The 14,733-nt window shown below is 38.7% G+C and overlaps 1 protein-coding gene across 1 annotated transcript; it reads right to left on the bottom strand.

Annotated features, from left to right (window-relative positions):
• Nucleotides 1–8,930: 8,930 nt before the first annotated feature.
• On the bottom strand, nucleotides 8,931–11,337 carry LOC307130201 (uncharacterized protein). The gene is made up of 2 exons (XM_079823144.1): nucleotides 11,089–11,337; nucleotides 8,931–10,844 (listed from the first exon to the last, which is right to left on the bottom strand). Exons 1-2 carry the CDS (start codon nucleotides 11,171–11,173, stop codon nucleotides 9,865–9,867), a joined length of 1,065 nt encoding a protein of 354 aa, XP_079679270.1. The 5' UTR covers nucleotides 11,174–11,337; the 3' UTR covers nucleotides 8,931–9,864.
• Nucleotides 11,338–14,733: the final 3,396 nt, after the last annotated feature.

Raw genomic sequence — 14,733 nt, 5'->3', positions numbered from 1 at the left:
CTGGACCTCATAACTGGGTTGTCATTGTTCCCTTCACTGGACCTACGCACTGGTTATTGGCAGGTACCACTTGCTCCTGATGCCAGACCGAAAACTGCTTTTTGTATGAGCAGGGGGCTATGGCAGTTCAGGGTGTTCTGCTTTGGCCTCTGCAGTGCACCTGCCACTTTTGCCAGGTTAATGGACAGAGTGTTATCGGGTATTCCAAGGTCAGAGTGTATGGTGTATCTGGATGACATCCTGGTCCATGGCAGATCATTTCAGACCTTGTTGGAGGCCCTCAGGCGGGTGCTGGTAAGAATAAGCAAGTCTGGCTTGAAGCTGCACTGTGAGAAATTTAATTTTTTAAGAGGGAGGTGACATTTTACGGGCACAAGCTGGGGGGCCAAGGGATTGACATGATTGAAGAGAAGGTGCGGGCAGTAAGCAACTGGCCCACTCCTACAACCTCCACGCAGTTGAGGTTTTTTGGAGTTGGCTTCATATTACAGGAGGTTTGTGCAGGTTTTGTCCAGCATCGCGGACCAACTTTTCCTGCTGAAGAAGGATAAGTCCTTCGTTTGGACTGAGGAGTGTCAAACTCTTTTGCTGCCCTGAAACAGGCTCTGGTCACAGCCCCTGTATTGGATCCCACTGACCTGGCACAGCCCTTCACTGATCATTCAGCTCTTCCATGGCTAATGCCATTCAAAGAGCCAGAGGGCCAGCTGGCATGCTGAATTGAGGAACTTCAGGCATACAACATGAGAGTAGTACACCGTTCAGGGTCAGGCCGTACAAATGCAGACGCTCTTTCTCGTCTACCATGCAATGCCGATGTGTGTCGGTACTGTGACAAAAGAGACACTTAGGAAGAGAGCTGGAAGACTCAGATGCCAATGGGGCTGCTGTGGTTTGTAGGTGTTGCAAAGGTATCTCTAAGGCGCCATCTAGTGACCATTGGTGGAGCAGCGGAAGTGACTGCGAACGAAAAATGCGCATGACAAAAACAGCTGCGCTCTCCCCAGGAAGAAGTTGCGGAGCATTGTTTGTGCTAAAGATTAATAATTGTGTGTCCATTTGAAGAAAGTGAGTTTCATTCTATTCCTTACTTGTTTAAGATCGATTATATATGTGAGTTTCTAGGAAAAATTGAGTATATGGATCATAAATCCACTTATATAATTCTTATGCACATTGTTTGTAAGTAATATAAGTGTTTCTCTTGTAATATTTAAACATATATATCATTACTTGTTCTGTACAGATTAACATGTTAAGGAATGGGGACTTATACGTTATTATTCGCCTGTTTAAGTAGTTGTATTGTGCTAGATATGATGTCAAGATGATTGCATCAATAATGGTGCTTGATGTTACATTTATTTGTTTATTTGCAGCCACACATATATAGTCAAGTATAATGTAAATCCACCCCATCCTCTGCATCCAAATCTGCACCTGTAATCTAAAGTGTTGCATCGTTGTGGTCTGACGTATGTCTGTGCTGCTGAAGAAACTTCAGTAAAGATTTCAAACTCATTCCTGACTCCTGTCCTGCGTTCTGACCCACGCTCCAAGGCGAGAACTATAACCTACTAAGCACCTGTGATCCTTTCTCCTAAACAGTAAGCATGGCGATATGCCAACCTGCGTGTTCAAAAAATTCAAAGACCTGCATCTGTGAGACAGGGTATTAGAGAGGGAGTGGAAAGACTGGTGGTGCCCAGGGTGTTGCGTGAGGGGGTTATCAGGACTGCCCACGGGACGGTGGGGTCTGGAAACTTTGGGGTTTCAAAAACATTCAAACGTGTCAGACAGAGTTTTTACTGGGGACTTGTGAGGAGAGATATGGAGGATTTGTCCGCAAGGGCCCGCCTGGCCAGTCCCTCACTCCTCTGCAACAGTTCCCTGTAGGAGTCCCAATGGAGAAAGTGGGGGTGGACTAAATGGGTCCTTTTCCATGTTCAGAAGCTGAAGCTGGAACTTCGTTAAAAATAAAGTTCAACCATGCATTGCTAATATTGGAATCCAAATGAAGCTTATGCGGCATGTTTATTGCTTGTTAGCTCAATCCGGTTTAGCTCCACATAGGCCTGTTATTTATCTATAACATGTCATGCGCAAGTCAGTGTGTTGAAAAGGCTCAGTAAGTTGATCGTGATTCGTGAGTTGGGAATCATTGACAGCCGTAGCTTAGTCCCGCCCCCCAGAGTTTGACGCACATTGTTATGTTCCGCTTGAAAGCTGTGGAGGGCTCACGTGTATTCAAGCCATAGATGAGTGTGCGTAACTTTAAAAGTAAGTTCATTTTCACCTAATACAGTCGTTAACCTTGGTATTTATTGATATTTGTGTTGAGTTTATTGAGTTGATATTGGTGTATTATGTGTGAAAACGTTCTGATGTTCAATATCCATATTTCTGTGAAGCTAATGCTAGCGATATGACAGTGTTCACTATCTTTGCACGTGTGGTCCGACACACGCGCTATAATTAAAATGACAATAACTCATTTTCCATGTTTACTTTAGTGTTTACACTGTACAAATGCCAGTAAGCCATATTTATGTGGATTGTGAAGATTATATTGTTTGAGTAGTTATAAGATGATCGTCACGTGTATATTAATAGTCAATTGATTACATTTCATATAGTCACATGTCAGGTTTATTATTTTGATTAAATGTTTATCATTTATTACTGTAAACGGATTATTTATATTTCTGTTCTATTGTAGAAACCACACACATACACGCATTCAAAGTCACATACAACTGTCAATGCATCGCATTGAGTATGTCAGCTGGCTTGAACCTTATTAAACAACAGTGATTGGACTTTTGGACTTTGTGCATTCTTACCGATGCCCTGTGATGATCCCAATTAAGCCAGAACCAGTCAATACAGTCCTTAAACCTATCTAACACAGTGGGTGGGGCTACAGAATTAGGCGTAGACAGAATTACTACTCAATCTTCTTTTGGCGGCGATTCACTGCTCTCTGACATTACGGGGATGCACATTCGAAGATTGATCGTTTGCTGAGCCAGCTGTCAATAAAAGCTTTTCTTTGACTAACAAGGAAGTTTTCAGTTTTCAGTTTTCCGAAACGTTATAACAGGATATTCTTATTTTACAATGACCTTTTATATATCAAAAGCTCAAGGGAAAGTTGATTTCTCAATTCATGACCCCTTTAAACAGCCATTTAGCACAATAACACAGGCAGTGCTCTCACACTTGACAGAAGACATCAATCCCCTGAAATAACACTCTTAGCAATAAAGATGAAGAGCACATTGCCATGTGTGTTGTGTAAGATGCTTGAATTTAATGAATACATTCTGGTAGAATATGATGATTGACACTGTTTGCCCATTTGAAACTCTTTCACAGACAGCAGGAGAACAGTTTCTCTCCAGTGGGAATTATTAAGAACTCCTTAAAGTCACTGATAATGTGTGAAAGAGTTTTTGGCTTCTGTGCTAGTTATATATTTGAGACGTTCGGTTTGGTTTTTCAACAATTACATTCTTTTCTACAGTTATGAGATCCTGATGATTGTCCTGTAAATCCATTATATTTGTGCACACATACAACTAACAGTACTGGGATATTTAAAACCATCTGTAAATAATGCAAATGATCAACAGTTTGTTTATTGTTTTATCTTTTACAGCTTATATTATTTTCTAACTTCATCCACCAAATCAGTTGAACTGAAGCTTTGATACTTTATTGTTCCTGTGCAGTCAATAATGAAGGACATTTGAACTCCAACCTCTTTATATGAGACAAGATCTGATCATTTAGTTTAAAATAATACTGTACATCCCAACCATATTTATAACAGTATTGAGAAGGAATGATAAGTCTAATTAATGTGATTACAGCTATAATTAATTCTCTGTTCATTAAATAGATCAGCCAAGACTAGATGTTGTTTCTGTTTTATTTCTCACAATTGTGTTACAAACAGTCAGAAGACAAGTTCTTTAGTACACTTAGTAAATATGAAAATGACATGAATATATCCAATTCTAGAAATAACTATAGAATAAGAAACTAAGGAACTCCATATTTTATCACAGTGTTTTCTATTTGACATGACAATAAATGTTGCTCACTTACAACATTTTTTAATATGAGATTGAAGACTTGATAAATGTATAAAACTCTTCTCACACTGAGTGCAGTGGTACGGCTTCTCTCCAGTATGAACTCTCTCATGTGATTTCAGGTCTCCAGTCCGAGCAAAACTCTTGTCACAATATGAGCACTTGTAAGGTTTTTCTCCAGTATGAATTCTTTGGTGCCGTTTCAGATCACCAGCTCTACTAAAGCTCTTCCCACAGTCACAACACACATGATCTCTCACTCCATCATGTGTTTTCTGGTGCAGTTTAAAATTGATCAGTCGTGAAAAACTCTTTCCACAGAGAGAACACACATGAGGTCTCTCATCTGAATGAACTTTCAGGTGTTGTTTTAGATTTGAAGATGAAATAAAATCTTTACCACACTGATCACAGTTAAATGGTTTTTCTCCAGAGTGAATGTGCAGATGATACCTGAGAGCTGATGTCTGAGTGAAACTCTTTCCACACTGAGTGCATGTATACGGTTTCTCTTCAGTGTGAATTCTCATGTGTGTGTTAAGGTGTCCTTTTTGTGTGAAACTCTTTCCACACTGAGTGCATGTATACGGTTTCTCTCCAGTGTGAACTCTCAAGTGTTTGTTAAGGTTTTCTCTAGAGCAGGTGTGCAGCTTTTTGGCTTTTGTTCCTTGAGTTTTGAAGTTACAGAGTTTCTTCATTTCACGAGTTCACACTTACATATAATTTATGGAGAGTAATTTAACTGCGTATTTGGCGTGCTGTCCGGGGGGAGGGCCTCGAGCTCGGAATTTGGCCCGAACCCAGAGTACCCCCCGTATATGTAAGTGGCTGATAAAATAAAAGTGTGGAGAAGGGGTGGTGGAGGGATGCTAGAAAACTGTCGATGAATGGAGGTAAGACTGCTGCGTGTATATATACCTCTTACTGTTGATTAGCTGAGTGCTCTCCACCTGTGTCAATTATCTGAACGTGCTCCTCCCGAACTATGTTTATAAAACATTATGTCATTTAGTTTGTGTCGTTGGTCCTTCACTTCCATCTGGTCTAAAATAAACATATAAAGTAGTCAGAATCAGTTCAATGAGGTTAAATGTGAAAATTAAAAACACTCAGCAGAAAACAAGACACCGTCTGTGTGAGTATAAAGTATCGCTTTATGCTTCTCTATTCTTCACACCCCCCTTCATGTGCACACGCACTAACCCCAAACCTCCACCCCCAAATCATTTTTGTTGGTTATTGGCTGGAGCACTGTTTATTATGTTTTGTTGTCCAGACTGCCCAAGTTTGTTTTTGTTGCCTTTTGAGGAGCTTGAGCTGACTACAGAGGCTGCGTTTTTTTTACATTGTGTTCAGGGGACAGGCAGCTAGCTGATAGTGAGGAGATGTTTGCTGTATGTGACAAAAAAAATTGGCTTAAAAAACGTGTGTGAAATCGCTTATAGCACCTTTAAGTAACATGAACAAACAATGAACAGCTGGGTTTTTATAAACGAACAAAGATTAATAAATACTGCTTCAGAGAATAATTAATGATATGCTAAAGCCCACCCACACGTTGACGCAATTGGTTACAAGGTAGTTTGTGATGTCAGAAACACCAGCGATTTTTGTTCACTGCAGTTTTAAAGAGAAAATTCTCAACAGTGATGTTGACTTACTAATTTGCATATGGATGGTCTTAAAGCATATTAAAAACACCACATAGACATATAAACATTACAAACTTGATTTTTCACCACTGGGGACTTTAAACGTGTAGTGAGTGATTTTTTAAAAACACTGTTGAAATGTTGTTGGACCAACAAATATGTAGCCAATCAGCATTAGGGTGCATTTGATGGAGGAGGAGAGTGAGCAAGAGGGAGATTTGAAGAAAGACGGTTGAAAAAGAGATGAGAGACACAAAAGAGAAAATCTCAGAGGAATATCACTAGAAAAAGAAGTTATGATCAGACAAGAGCTTTAGAATCTGTGTTAATATTTCTAGCGCTAGAGAGACCTATGTGGGAAGGCCTGGAAATGTTTCTGTTCCATCCGTGAGTAACATTAGTTTTGCGGTTTCACAGAACCAAGAAATGCTGTTGTCGTAATGTTAGCTATAGTAACAGCACAGTCTCGAGTGTCATTGTTTGTCTGGAGCTGCTGTGCTGGCGACTAACAACCAACTGTTGCTTCCTTGTCGTTCATTCATCATCTTTACTTTATTTTTCGTGAAGCATTATTTTGCACTCTTGCACGTGTGTGTAATGAAAGATTGCATACTGCACCTTTAATACATTAACTAATGGCACACAGTCAATAATGAAGAATCAAGAATGGACACCAACCTATTTGTTCCTCAGTCTCTTCATGTTTTATCCTGGATGGTTCTGGGTAACTCATGTCTTCAAAATCATCCCAAAAAAACAATTCTTACAAGAGATCTATAGTTTTTTGTATACTTAGTCAAAAGTCCAAGTCCAACTTTACTTGCCGGTGGGCAAATGACTTGTAAGTAGATATAATGGGGAAATGGGGTATACTGTGTTAACAGGTTAATAAATCAAGATTTTTGGTCTTGTTTAGGGCTTTTTGCTTTCATAACATCCCACCTAAAACATAACTTAACCCTTTAACTGACATCTCTACTGTACAGTAGACCTTAATTCGATAGGGAAAAATATCATATTTTATGATATTATGTCTTCTAAGGGGCAAAATATTGAGGACCCTTCATCCAGGTTGGAATGGATGCATTTCATTCTAATCGGTCAAGGACCCTCATTCTTTTTATGACTAGTAGCTTATGATTCCTCTATAATGTGGAAATTCAGACAAGTAATGAGTTTACATTTACATTATTATATGAAATCACCTACTACACTCAGCCATTGAATACTATGGGACTATTTATTTATTTATTTATTTTTGTTATATAGATGTTATATTAATTTATTTTCATTTAACTTTTTGATAGACAATGCCCTGTTAGGGCAACTCAATGGCTGCACTATGAAACCACTTTTGTTGTTGTTTTAAGATATTTGTTGTTTGTTGTATTTTCATATTCAACAGATTATAAGATAGATGCAGCTTTTTTTGAGTTTGCATTGAATGTTCTTCGACTTTTATACATAATAAATTTGTTTGTGTATAAAGATTGATCTGTTGAAGGCAGTTATTTTTAGTTAGATGCCAAATGTTCTCATCCTAGTCCAATTTGACATTGAAGGGGTGCATACAACATATTTGCCCACCGGCAACTATAGTTGCCGCACATTCAAATACGATTTTCAAAAAAAAAAAAACTAAAACCTGGGGAAAATAAATGCAGAACATGTTCACATAGGACACTATTAACATGACTATATCCACGAAACCATTAAGAAAAATTTGGGCACAAATGGGTTAAACATGTAAACTCTGGAGATGTGACTGATTGCACCTTATCTTATCTATGTATCGTCTTTTTATTGTTTTTATAACTGTTTTAGTTTACCGTGGTTCTTATCTTTGGTTATTATTATTTTATCTATAAATCATCATTTTATTCTTTTAAATTCTCTTTACAACTGTTTATTTCTATTTCTTATGCATCTGTTGATTATAATTTTTGGTTAGGGCTGTCTGACTGGAAGAGATTGGAAAAGGAGAGCAGTGTGCTTCGCTTCATTCCGCTTGTGAAGAGTGAGGCATAATTATACTAAGGGTTAATGGTGTAAAGGGGAGGCCCTGCGGGGCATAGTAACGTCCCCTACAGGAGCCCGTCCTGGACCAACATTTAAGGTCCAGGAGACATTGCGAACCTGCTCCATCTCTTCCATCTCAGATAGGAGATACCAGCAGCCATATCACCCTGTAGCCCAAGACTGGTTTCCCATTGAAGCTAGGCTGAGCCTGGATGGGAGACCAACTGGGAAAACATGAAAACATTTAAATGCCTAAAAAAGCGCTGTATAAATATAACAAATTATAGCGGTACCCCGAATTTAGAGAACCAGGCAGTTAGGGATCTATTTAACATTATTTTATTCTTAGTTTCTTCATTCTCTTTACAACTGTCTTAACTATCCTTGTTGTTATTTTTAATTCATATACTTGGTATACATTTTGGTAGCCCAACTGAAAACACATTAGCCCCGGGATGTCAGACCCGTACATGTTCAAATCTGACCCCAAAAACGCAGGACAAAGAACCAACAACACCTCAAATAAAAAGGATACTCCGGAGGTAATGTGTAATCTGCAGTGAGTAGCCTCTCCATTCGCAGATTGATCGTTTGCTGAGCCAGCTTGTCTATAAAAGCTTTTCTTTGGCTAACAAGGAAGTTTTCAGCTCCGAAACTTTATAACAGGATATTCTTATATTACCATGACCTTTTATATATCAAAAGCTCAAGGGAAAGTTGATTTCTCAATTCATGACCCCTTAAAACAGCCATTTAACACAATAACACAGGCAGTGCTGAAATAACACTATGAGCAATAAAGATGAAGAGCACATTGCCATGTGTGTTGTGTAAGATGCTTGAAAATTAATGAATACATTCTGGTAGAATATGATGATTGACACTGTTTGCCCATTTGAAACTCTTTCACTGACAGCAGAACAGCTTCTCTCCAGTGGGAATTATCAAGAGTTCCATAAAGTCCTTCATTTATTCTTCCCACACTGATGACGTGTGAAAGAGTTTTTGGCTTCTGTTCTAGTCGTATGTTTGAGACATTCTGTTTAGTTTTTCAACAATTAATTTTTTTTTCTACAGTTATGAGATCCTGAAGATTGTCCTGTAAATCCATTATCTTTGTGCACACATACAACTGACAGTACTGGGATATTTAAAACCATCTGTAAATAATGCAAATGATCAACAGTTTGTTTATTGTTTTATCTTTTACAGCTTATATTATTTTCTCACTTCATCCACCAAATCAGTTGAACTGAAGCTTTGATACTTTATTGTTCCTGTGCAGTCAATAATGAAGGACATTTGAACTCCAACCTCTTTATATGATACAAGATCTGATCATTTAGTTTAAAATAATACTGTACATCCCAAACATATTTATCACAGTATTGAGAAGGAATGATAAAAAATCTCATTAATGTGATTACAACTATAATTAATTCTCTGTTCATTAAATAGATCCATCAAGACTTGATGTTGTTTCTGTTTTATTTCTCATAATTGCATGTTCTTTCAGAAGACAATTTAGTAAACTTAGTAAATATGAAAATTACATGAATATATCCAATTCTAGAAAGAACTGAAGCTCTAGAGCAAGTTCTGCCAGGAAGATTCAATGTTACGTCACTTATAACATCCAGACCTAACCAATCATGTTCTAATTCTCAGAGTATAAAAGATCGGTACTCACACGTCTGAGTTCTCAGATGCTGAAGCCAATATTACCTCCATCCTCCCCACCACCACCAGGATGGTCCCTGTCTATATCTCCCAGGGGGTCAGCTGTGCCCCTGCCTTCATCTTCAGGCAGGAAATGCAGAGTCTGTTTCCCTCGGACGGAGAGCTACGGACGGTGCCTTTGCCAAATAACCTCTAATTATAATACTTGCTGGTCTATTAATAAACTTGCTATTCTATTGTACTTCATCTGGCCTCCCGAGTCTTTCTGGTAGAACTATTTAGCACACAATCTATCCTGACAGAAAATAAAAACATGGCTTTATTTACACTGTAAGAGTTATTGACTGTTGAGTGGAAAAAAATCTATATTTGATCTCACAGTTTTTACTATTTGACATGAAAACAAATGTTGCTCACTTGCAACAATTTTTAATATGAGTTTGAAGACTTGATGAATGTTTAAAACTCTTCTCACACTGAGTGCAGTGGTACGGCTTCTCTCCAGTATGAAGTCGCTCATGTGTTTTCAGGTTTCCAGACTGAATGAAACTCTTGTCACAATATGAGCACTTGAAAGGTTTTTCTCCAGTATGAATTCTTTGGTGCCGTTTCAGTTCACCAGTTGTAGTAAAGCTCTTCCCACAGTCACAACACACATGATCTTTCACTCCATCATGTGTTTTCTGGTGCAGTTTAAAACTTTTCAGCCATAAAAAACTCTTTCCACAGAGAGAACACACATGAGGTCTCTCACCTGAATGAACTTTCAGGTGTTGTTTTCGATCTGATGATGAAATAAAATCTTTACCACACTGATCACAGTTAAATGGTTTTTCTCCTGAGTGAATGAGCAGATGCTTTTTTAAACCTGAAGCATCTTTAAAACTCTTCTCACACTGAGTGCAGTAGTACGGCTTCTCTCCAGTATGAAGTCGCTCATGTGATTTCAGGTTTCCAGACTGAATGAAACTCTTGTCACAATATGAGCACTTGTAAGGTTTTTCTCCAGTGTGAATTCTTTGGTGCTGTTTCAGATTGCTAGATGTAGTAAAGCTCTTCCCACAGTCACAACATACATGATCTCTCACTTCATCATGTGTTTTCTGGTGCAGTCCAAAATTGTTCAGCCATGAAATACTCTTTCCACAGGGAGAACACACATAAGATCTCTCATCTGAATGAACTATCAGGTGTTGTTTTAGATGTGATGACAAAATAAAATCTTTTCCACACTGAGAGCATGTATACGGTTTCTCTCCAGTGTGAATTCTCATGTGTGTGTTTTCTTTAGAGCAGGTGTGCAGCTTTTTGGCTTTCGTCCCTTGAGATTTGAAGTCACAGAGTTTCTGTATGTCATTTAGTTTGTGTCGTTGTTCCTTCACTTCCATCTGGTCTAAAATAAACATATAAAGTCAGAATGAGTTCAATGAGGTTAAAAGTGAAAATTGAAAACACTTAGCAGAAAACAAGACATCAGGTATCTGTCAGTGTGAGTAACAAGTATCTTTAATATGCAACGGTCAGTTCTGATTCAGATCATTTAGATGCATTTCTCTACCATTTATCATCCACATACTGATTATTATTTCACAGCTACTAAAGCAGTCAATAATGAAGAATCAAGAACGGACACCAACCTGTTTGTTCCTCAGTATCTTCATGTTTTATTCTGGATGGTTCTGGATCACTCATGTCTTCAATCTCCTCTTTAATAAACTCCATATTTAACAGTCACACAGATTTCAGCTGCTACACCTGGAGTTTGTCCTTCTCTTGTAGGATGATGTGAATATTCCCAGTATTTATTGGTGAATTGTTGTGGGAGGGGCTTCACTGCAGGTGTGAACTGTGATCACTGTGAGATACTGACGCCCACAGGACCAGATCTGGAGAAATAAGTTACTGAATTAATACTGGATTACTTTAATTGTATTTACATTTGTGCTTAAATTAAGTGAACAAGGTTTGCTCAACTCTTGTCCAAAGTCTGAGAGAAACAACAGGACCATCATGTTTAACTGAGCTGCTGAAAAGCCTCTTTGTCTCCTAAAGTTCCCTGTTTTCACCTCATTCATTATGCTGATGTCTGTGATCTTCCGTAAAGTGGCACATTAAGCACATTTTATTGGTGAAATAAGAGCCAGAGTCTGTGAAAAACTCTCTGCCAACATATTATTACACTCTAATAATAAACCAGGACACACAACGCATTTCATTACATTGTTCCTTAAACATGTAATCTCTGGAGCTGATTAATGTTAAACTCGGTAATCGGAGAAACATCTCTCACCTGCAGATTGGAAATATAAGGCATTCGGGGAAATTATTCCATATTTCTCCTTCATTAACAGCTTCACTTTCAGCTTCAACTAGAGAACGTAAAGACGCAAGAGCTGAAACTGAGTCCATGAGAGATAAGAAGGACATATCTAAGTGGTTGTGAAATAAATATGTCAAGAAATCCTTCCAGAAGCTGAATGCAGATGCCATTGATGTAGTCCACATGACTGGTAAACCACCAGAGGTGAAGAACAACGTCACACCAGTGATCATCAGGTTCCTTTCACGGACGACAAGAGACTTGGTGTGGAGAAATGCCAAAGCGAATGAATATCTACAAAGAAAGCATCTGCGTTTCAAAGAGGATCTGACCGCTACAGACAAAGAAGCTCGCACCAAGTTATGGTCTCTCGTAGAAAAGGCACACAAACTCTCTTACTTTTGAGTAAGCGTTCTGTTATGTTGGCTGTATAGGTAACCGGTTGTAGTAATGTTAGGTACCTACACAATGCATTACATTTAAAATGTATGTGCTAAACCATCTATGGTATTCAGATGCAACTGTAAATATACAGTCTGTATTTATAGGTTGTTAAATTTCCATTGTATATTGCAGAGCATTATATAGAAGATATTGATGCAACAAACTACTTTTAAAGACCTGAATAAATCTGTTGTAACCACTGATTGTAACTTATTATGTAAAGGGTGTATACATGTGTGTACATATATTGATATTTATATGGGAACATGTGTGTGCAATATACTTTATATACAAGCAGAGCCGGCCTAAGACATAAGCGAACTAAGCGGCTGCTTAAGGCCACCGTGGGCCCCCAAGGGCACATGAAAAATAGGGGGGCATACTTATTTATAATTTAACTAGTACCTTATTAGTATGCATATTAGGATATTGGCTGTTTATTGTTACTTACAAAGCAAATAATTAGGCCTTATTCTGCATGACCATATTGTACATCCCTTAATCATACAATGTAGGCAGGTTTATAATCACTGAGATCCCAAATGTGAGGTTAGGAGGGTTTCAGGGGCATGACCCCTCGAGAAAATTTTGATTTCTATGATTTTACATATGTGCATTTTGAGATATTCTGAACGCCAAAAAATTAGATAACAATAACTTGAAAACCATGTCAGTGGGCAGATATGACTGATAAAGTTTTTCAATTTTTGTCAGTGAAGAAAGTAAACATATGTTTAACTGATATTTATATGTTTTATGAATTTTTTTGTGGACATGTTAATTTACTGTAGGTTAACAGGAATAATTAAATTAATTCACAATATGCGCACATTCATTACTATTCTTATGCCCAAATACAGGTTGAAAAAGCTGAGTTTTTTTATGTACTGAGAGCTACACATGGAATTATTAATTTACAATATGCACACATTCATTACAATTAATGTTATGCCTAATCTGAAGAAAACGGCTTTGTTAATATTTCTTGTTTGTTAATTATATTATACATGACATTACATAGGCCTATTTCAAATTAAAATGGCGAAATTAGACAAAAGTTTATTAATCTGCCTGAATATTTTTTTAATTTGTTTAACATTTCTGACTTTAAAAAGCAGCTGTCAAATATGAAATGTTTAGTTTAGCTACTTGCATATCTCGCACTTGATGCCGAGTCCTGCTGCTAAAATTCGCGCTCAGCCTCAGCAGCTTCTGTGTGAACATAAAGCCTGCCTACTCAGATTTGATTGGTTATCACAAATATTTTGACACTGACGAGCGGTGACAGACCAATGAGGCTCAGATCAACGCCACACCTCTGCTTCTGACGTGCGCGCTGTTTGAACAACACGCTGATTAACGCATATTAAAAGACGGGATGAAGCCTAAAGGCCTGTTCACACCGGGACGATTTTCGCGCGCGTTTATCGCCGACGTTTAACGCCTCGTGACTAAACAATGGGCGCCAATGTGAGTGTTCACACTGACGCGTAAAACGGCAGGCGTAAAAGCGTCATTTTAAAAAAAACGCCTCAGGTTCGTTTTTTTATTTTGACGCGGCGCGTTAAAAACTGGCCGACCAATGAGATCAGCGCTTTTGTTCACGTGCCTGGAGCTGCTGAAGTGACAGTAAAACACGACTGGGTGGCGCTCAAGCACAAAATCGGTCTTGCCGAGCACACACTGATACGAAGAAGAAGTAGTAAGTAGACAAAGAAGAAGAGTAGCTGCTAATGCTGCTTGCCAGTTAGCAAAAAGTGTGTGAATGGTTTTGCCATAGACATAATATATCTGTGGTTTTGGCAAGCACGTAAATACTGTCTCTCCTCTTCTTCTTTCACGAGTTCACACTTACATATAATTCATAGAGTAAATTTAATGCGTATTTGGCGTGCTGTCCGGGGGGAGGGCTTCGAGCTCGGTCTTTGGCCCGAACCCAGAGTACCCCCCGTATGTAAGTGGTTAGAACTAAAAGAGCAGAAACGTGGAGAAGGGGTGGTGGAGGGATGCTGATGAACTGTCAACGAAATGGAGGTGAGACGGCTGCGTATATATACACCTCTTTGTTGATTAGCTGAGTACTCTCCACCTGTGTCAATTATCTGAACATGCTCCTCCACCTGTGTCAATTATCTGAACGTGCTCCTCCCGAACTTTGTTAATAAAACATCATGTGTGACAAGCGAGTGTCAGAAGCGTAAGTGCCGCAGCACCACCTTGTGTACCGGGAGCGCCATCTACTGAATGTGCACGTTCACTCGGCGCATCGCCAGTGGAAATCGCTTGGGTGTGAACACTCAAGACGCGCCGAAAAACGTCACGAAAAACGCTGGCGATAAGCGCGTGCGATATTCGTCCCGGTGTGTACAGGCCTTAAGCCTCACACCAGTTTCATATGTTTGAAAGGTTAATCACACATTTTTTAGGGGGGCTGGACAGAAGTTTAGGGGAGAAATGACTATGGAAGACAAAACAGATGAATATAAATTGAAACTTCTACATTACCTAATAGGAGAAA

This window comes from Gobio gobio (genome assembly GCF_949357685.1).
Source record: "Gobio gobio genome assembly, chromosome: 8".
In the NCBI taxonomy this organism is placed as follows: Eukaryota; Metazoa; Chordata; class Actinopteri; order Cypriniformes; family Gobionidae; genus Gobio; species Gobio gobio.
This window is presented reverse-complemented; position numbering and strand designations above follow the sequence as displayed.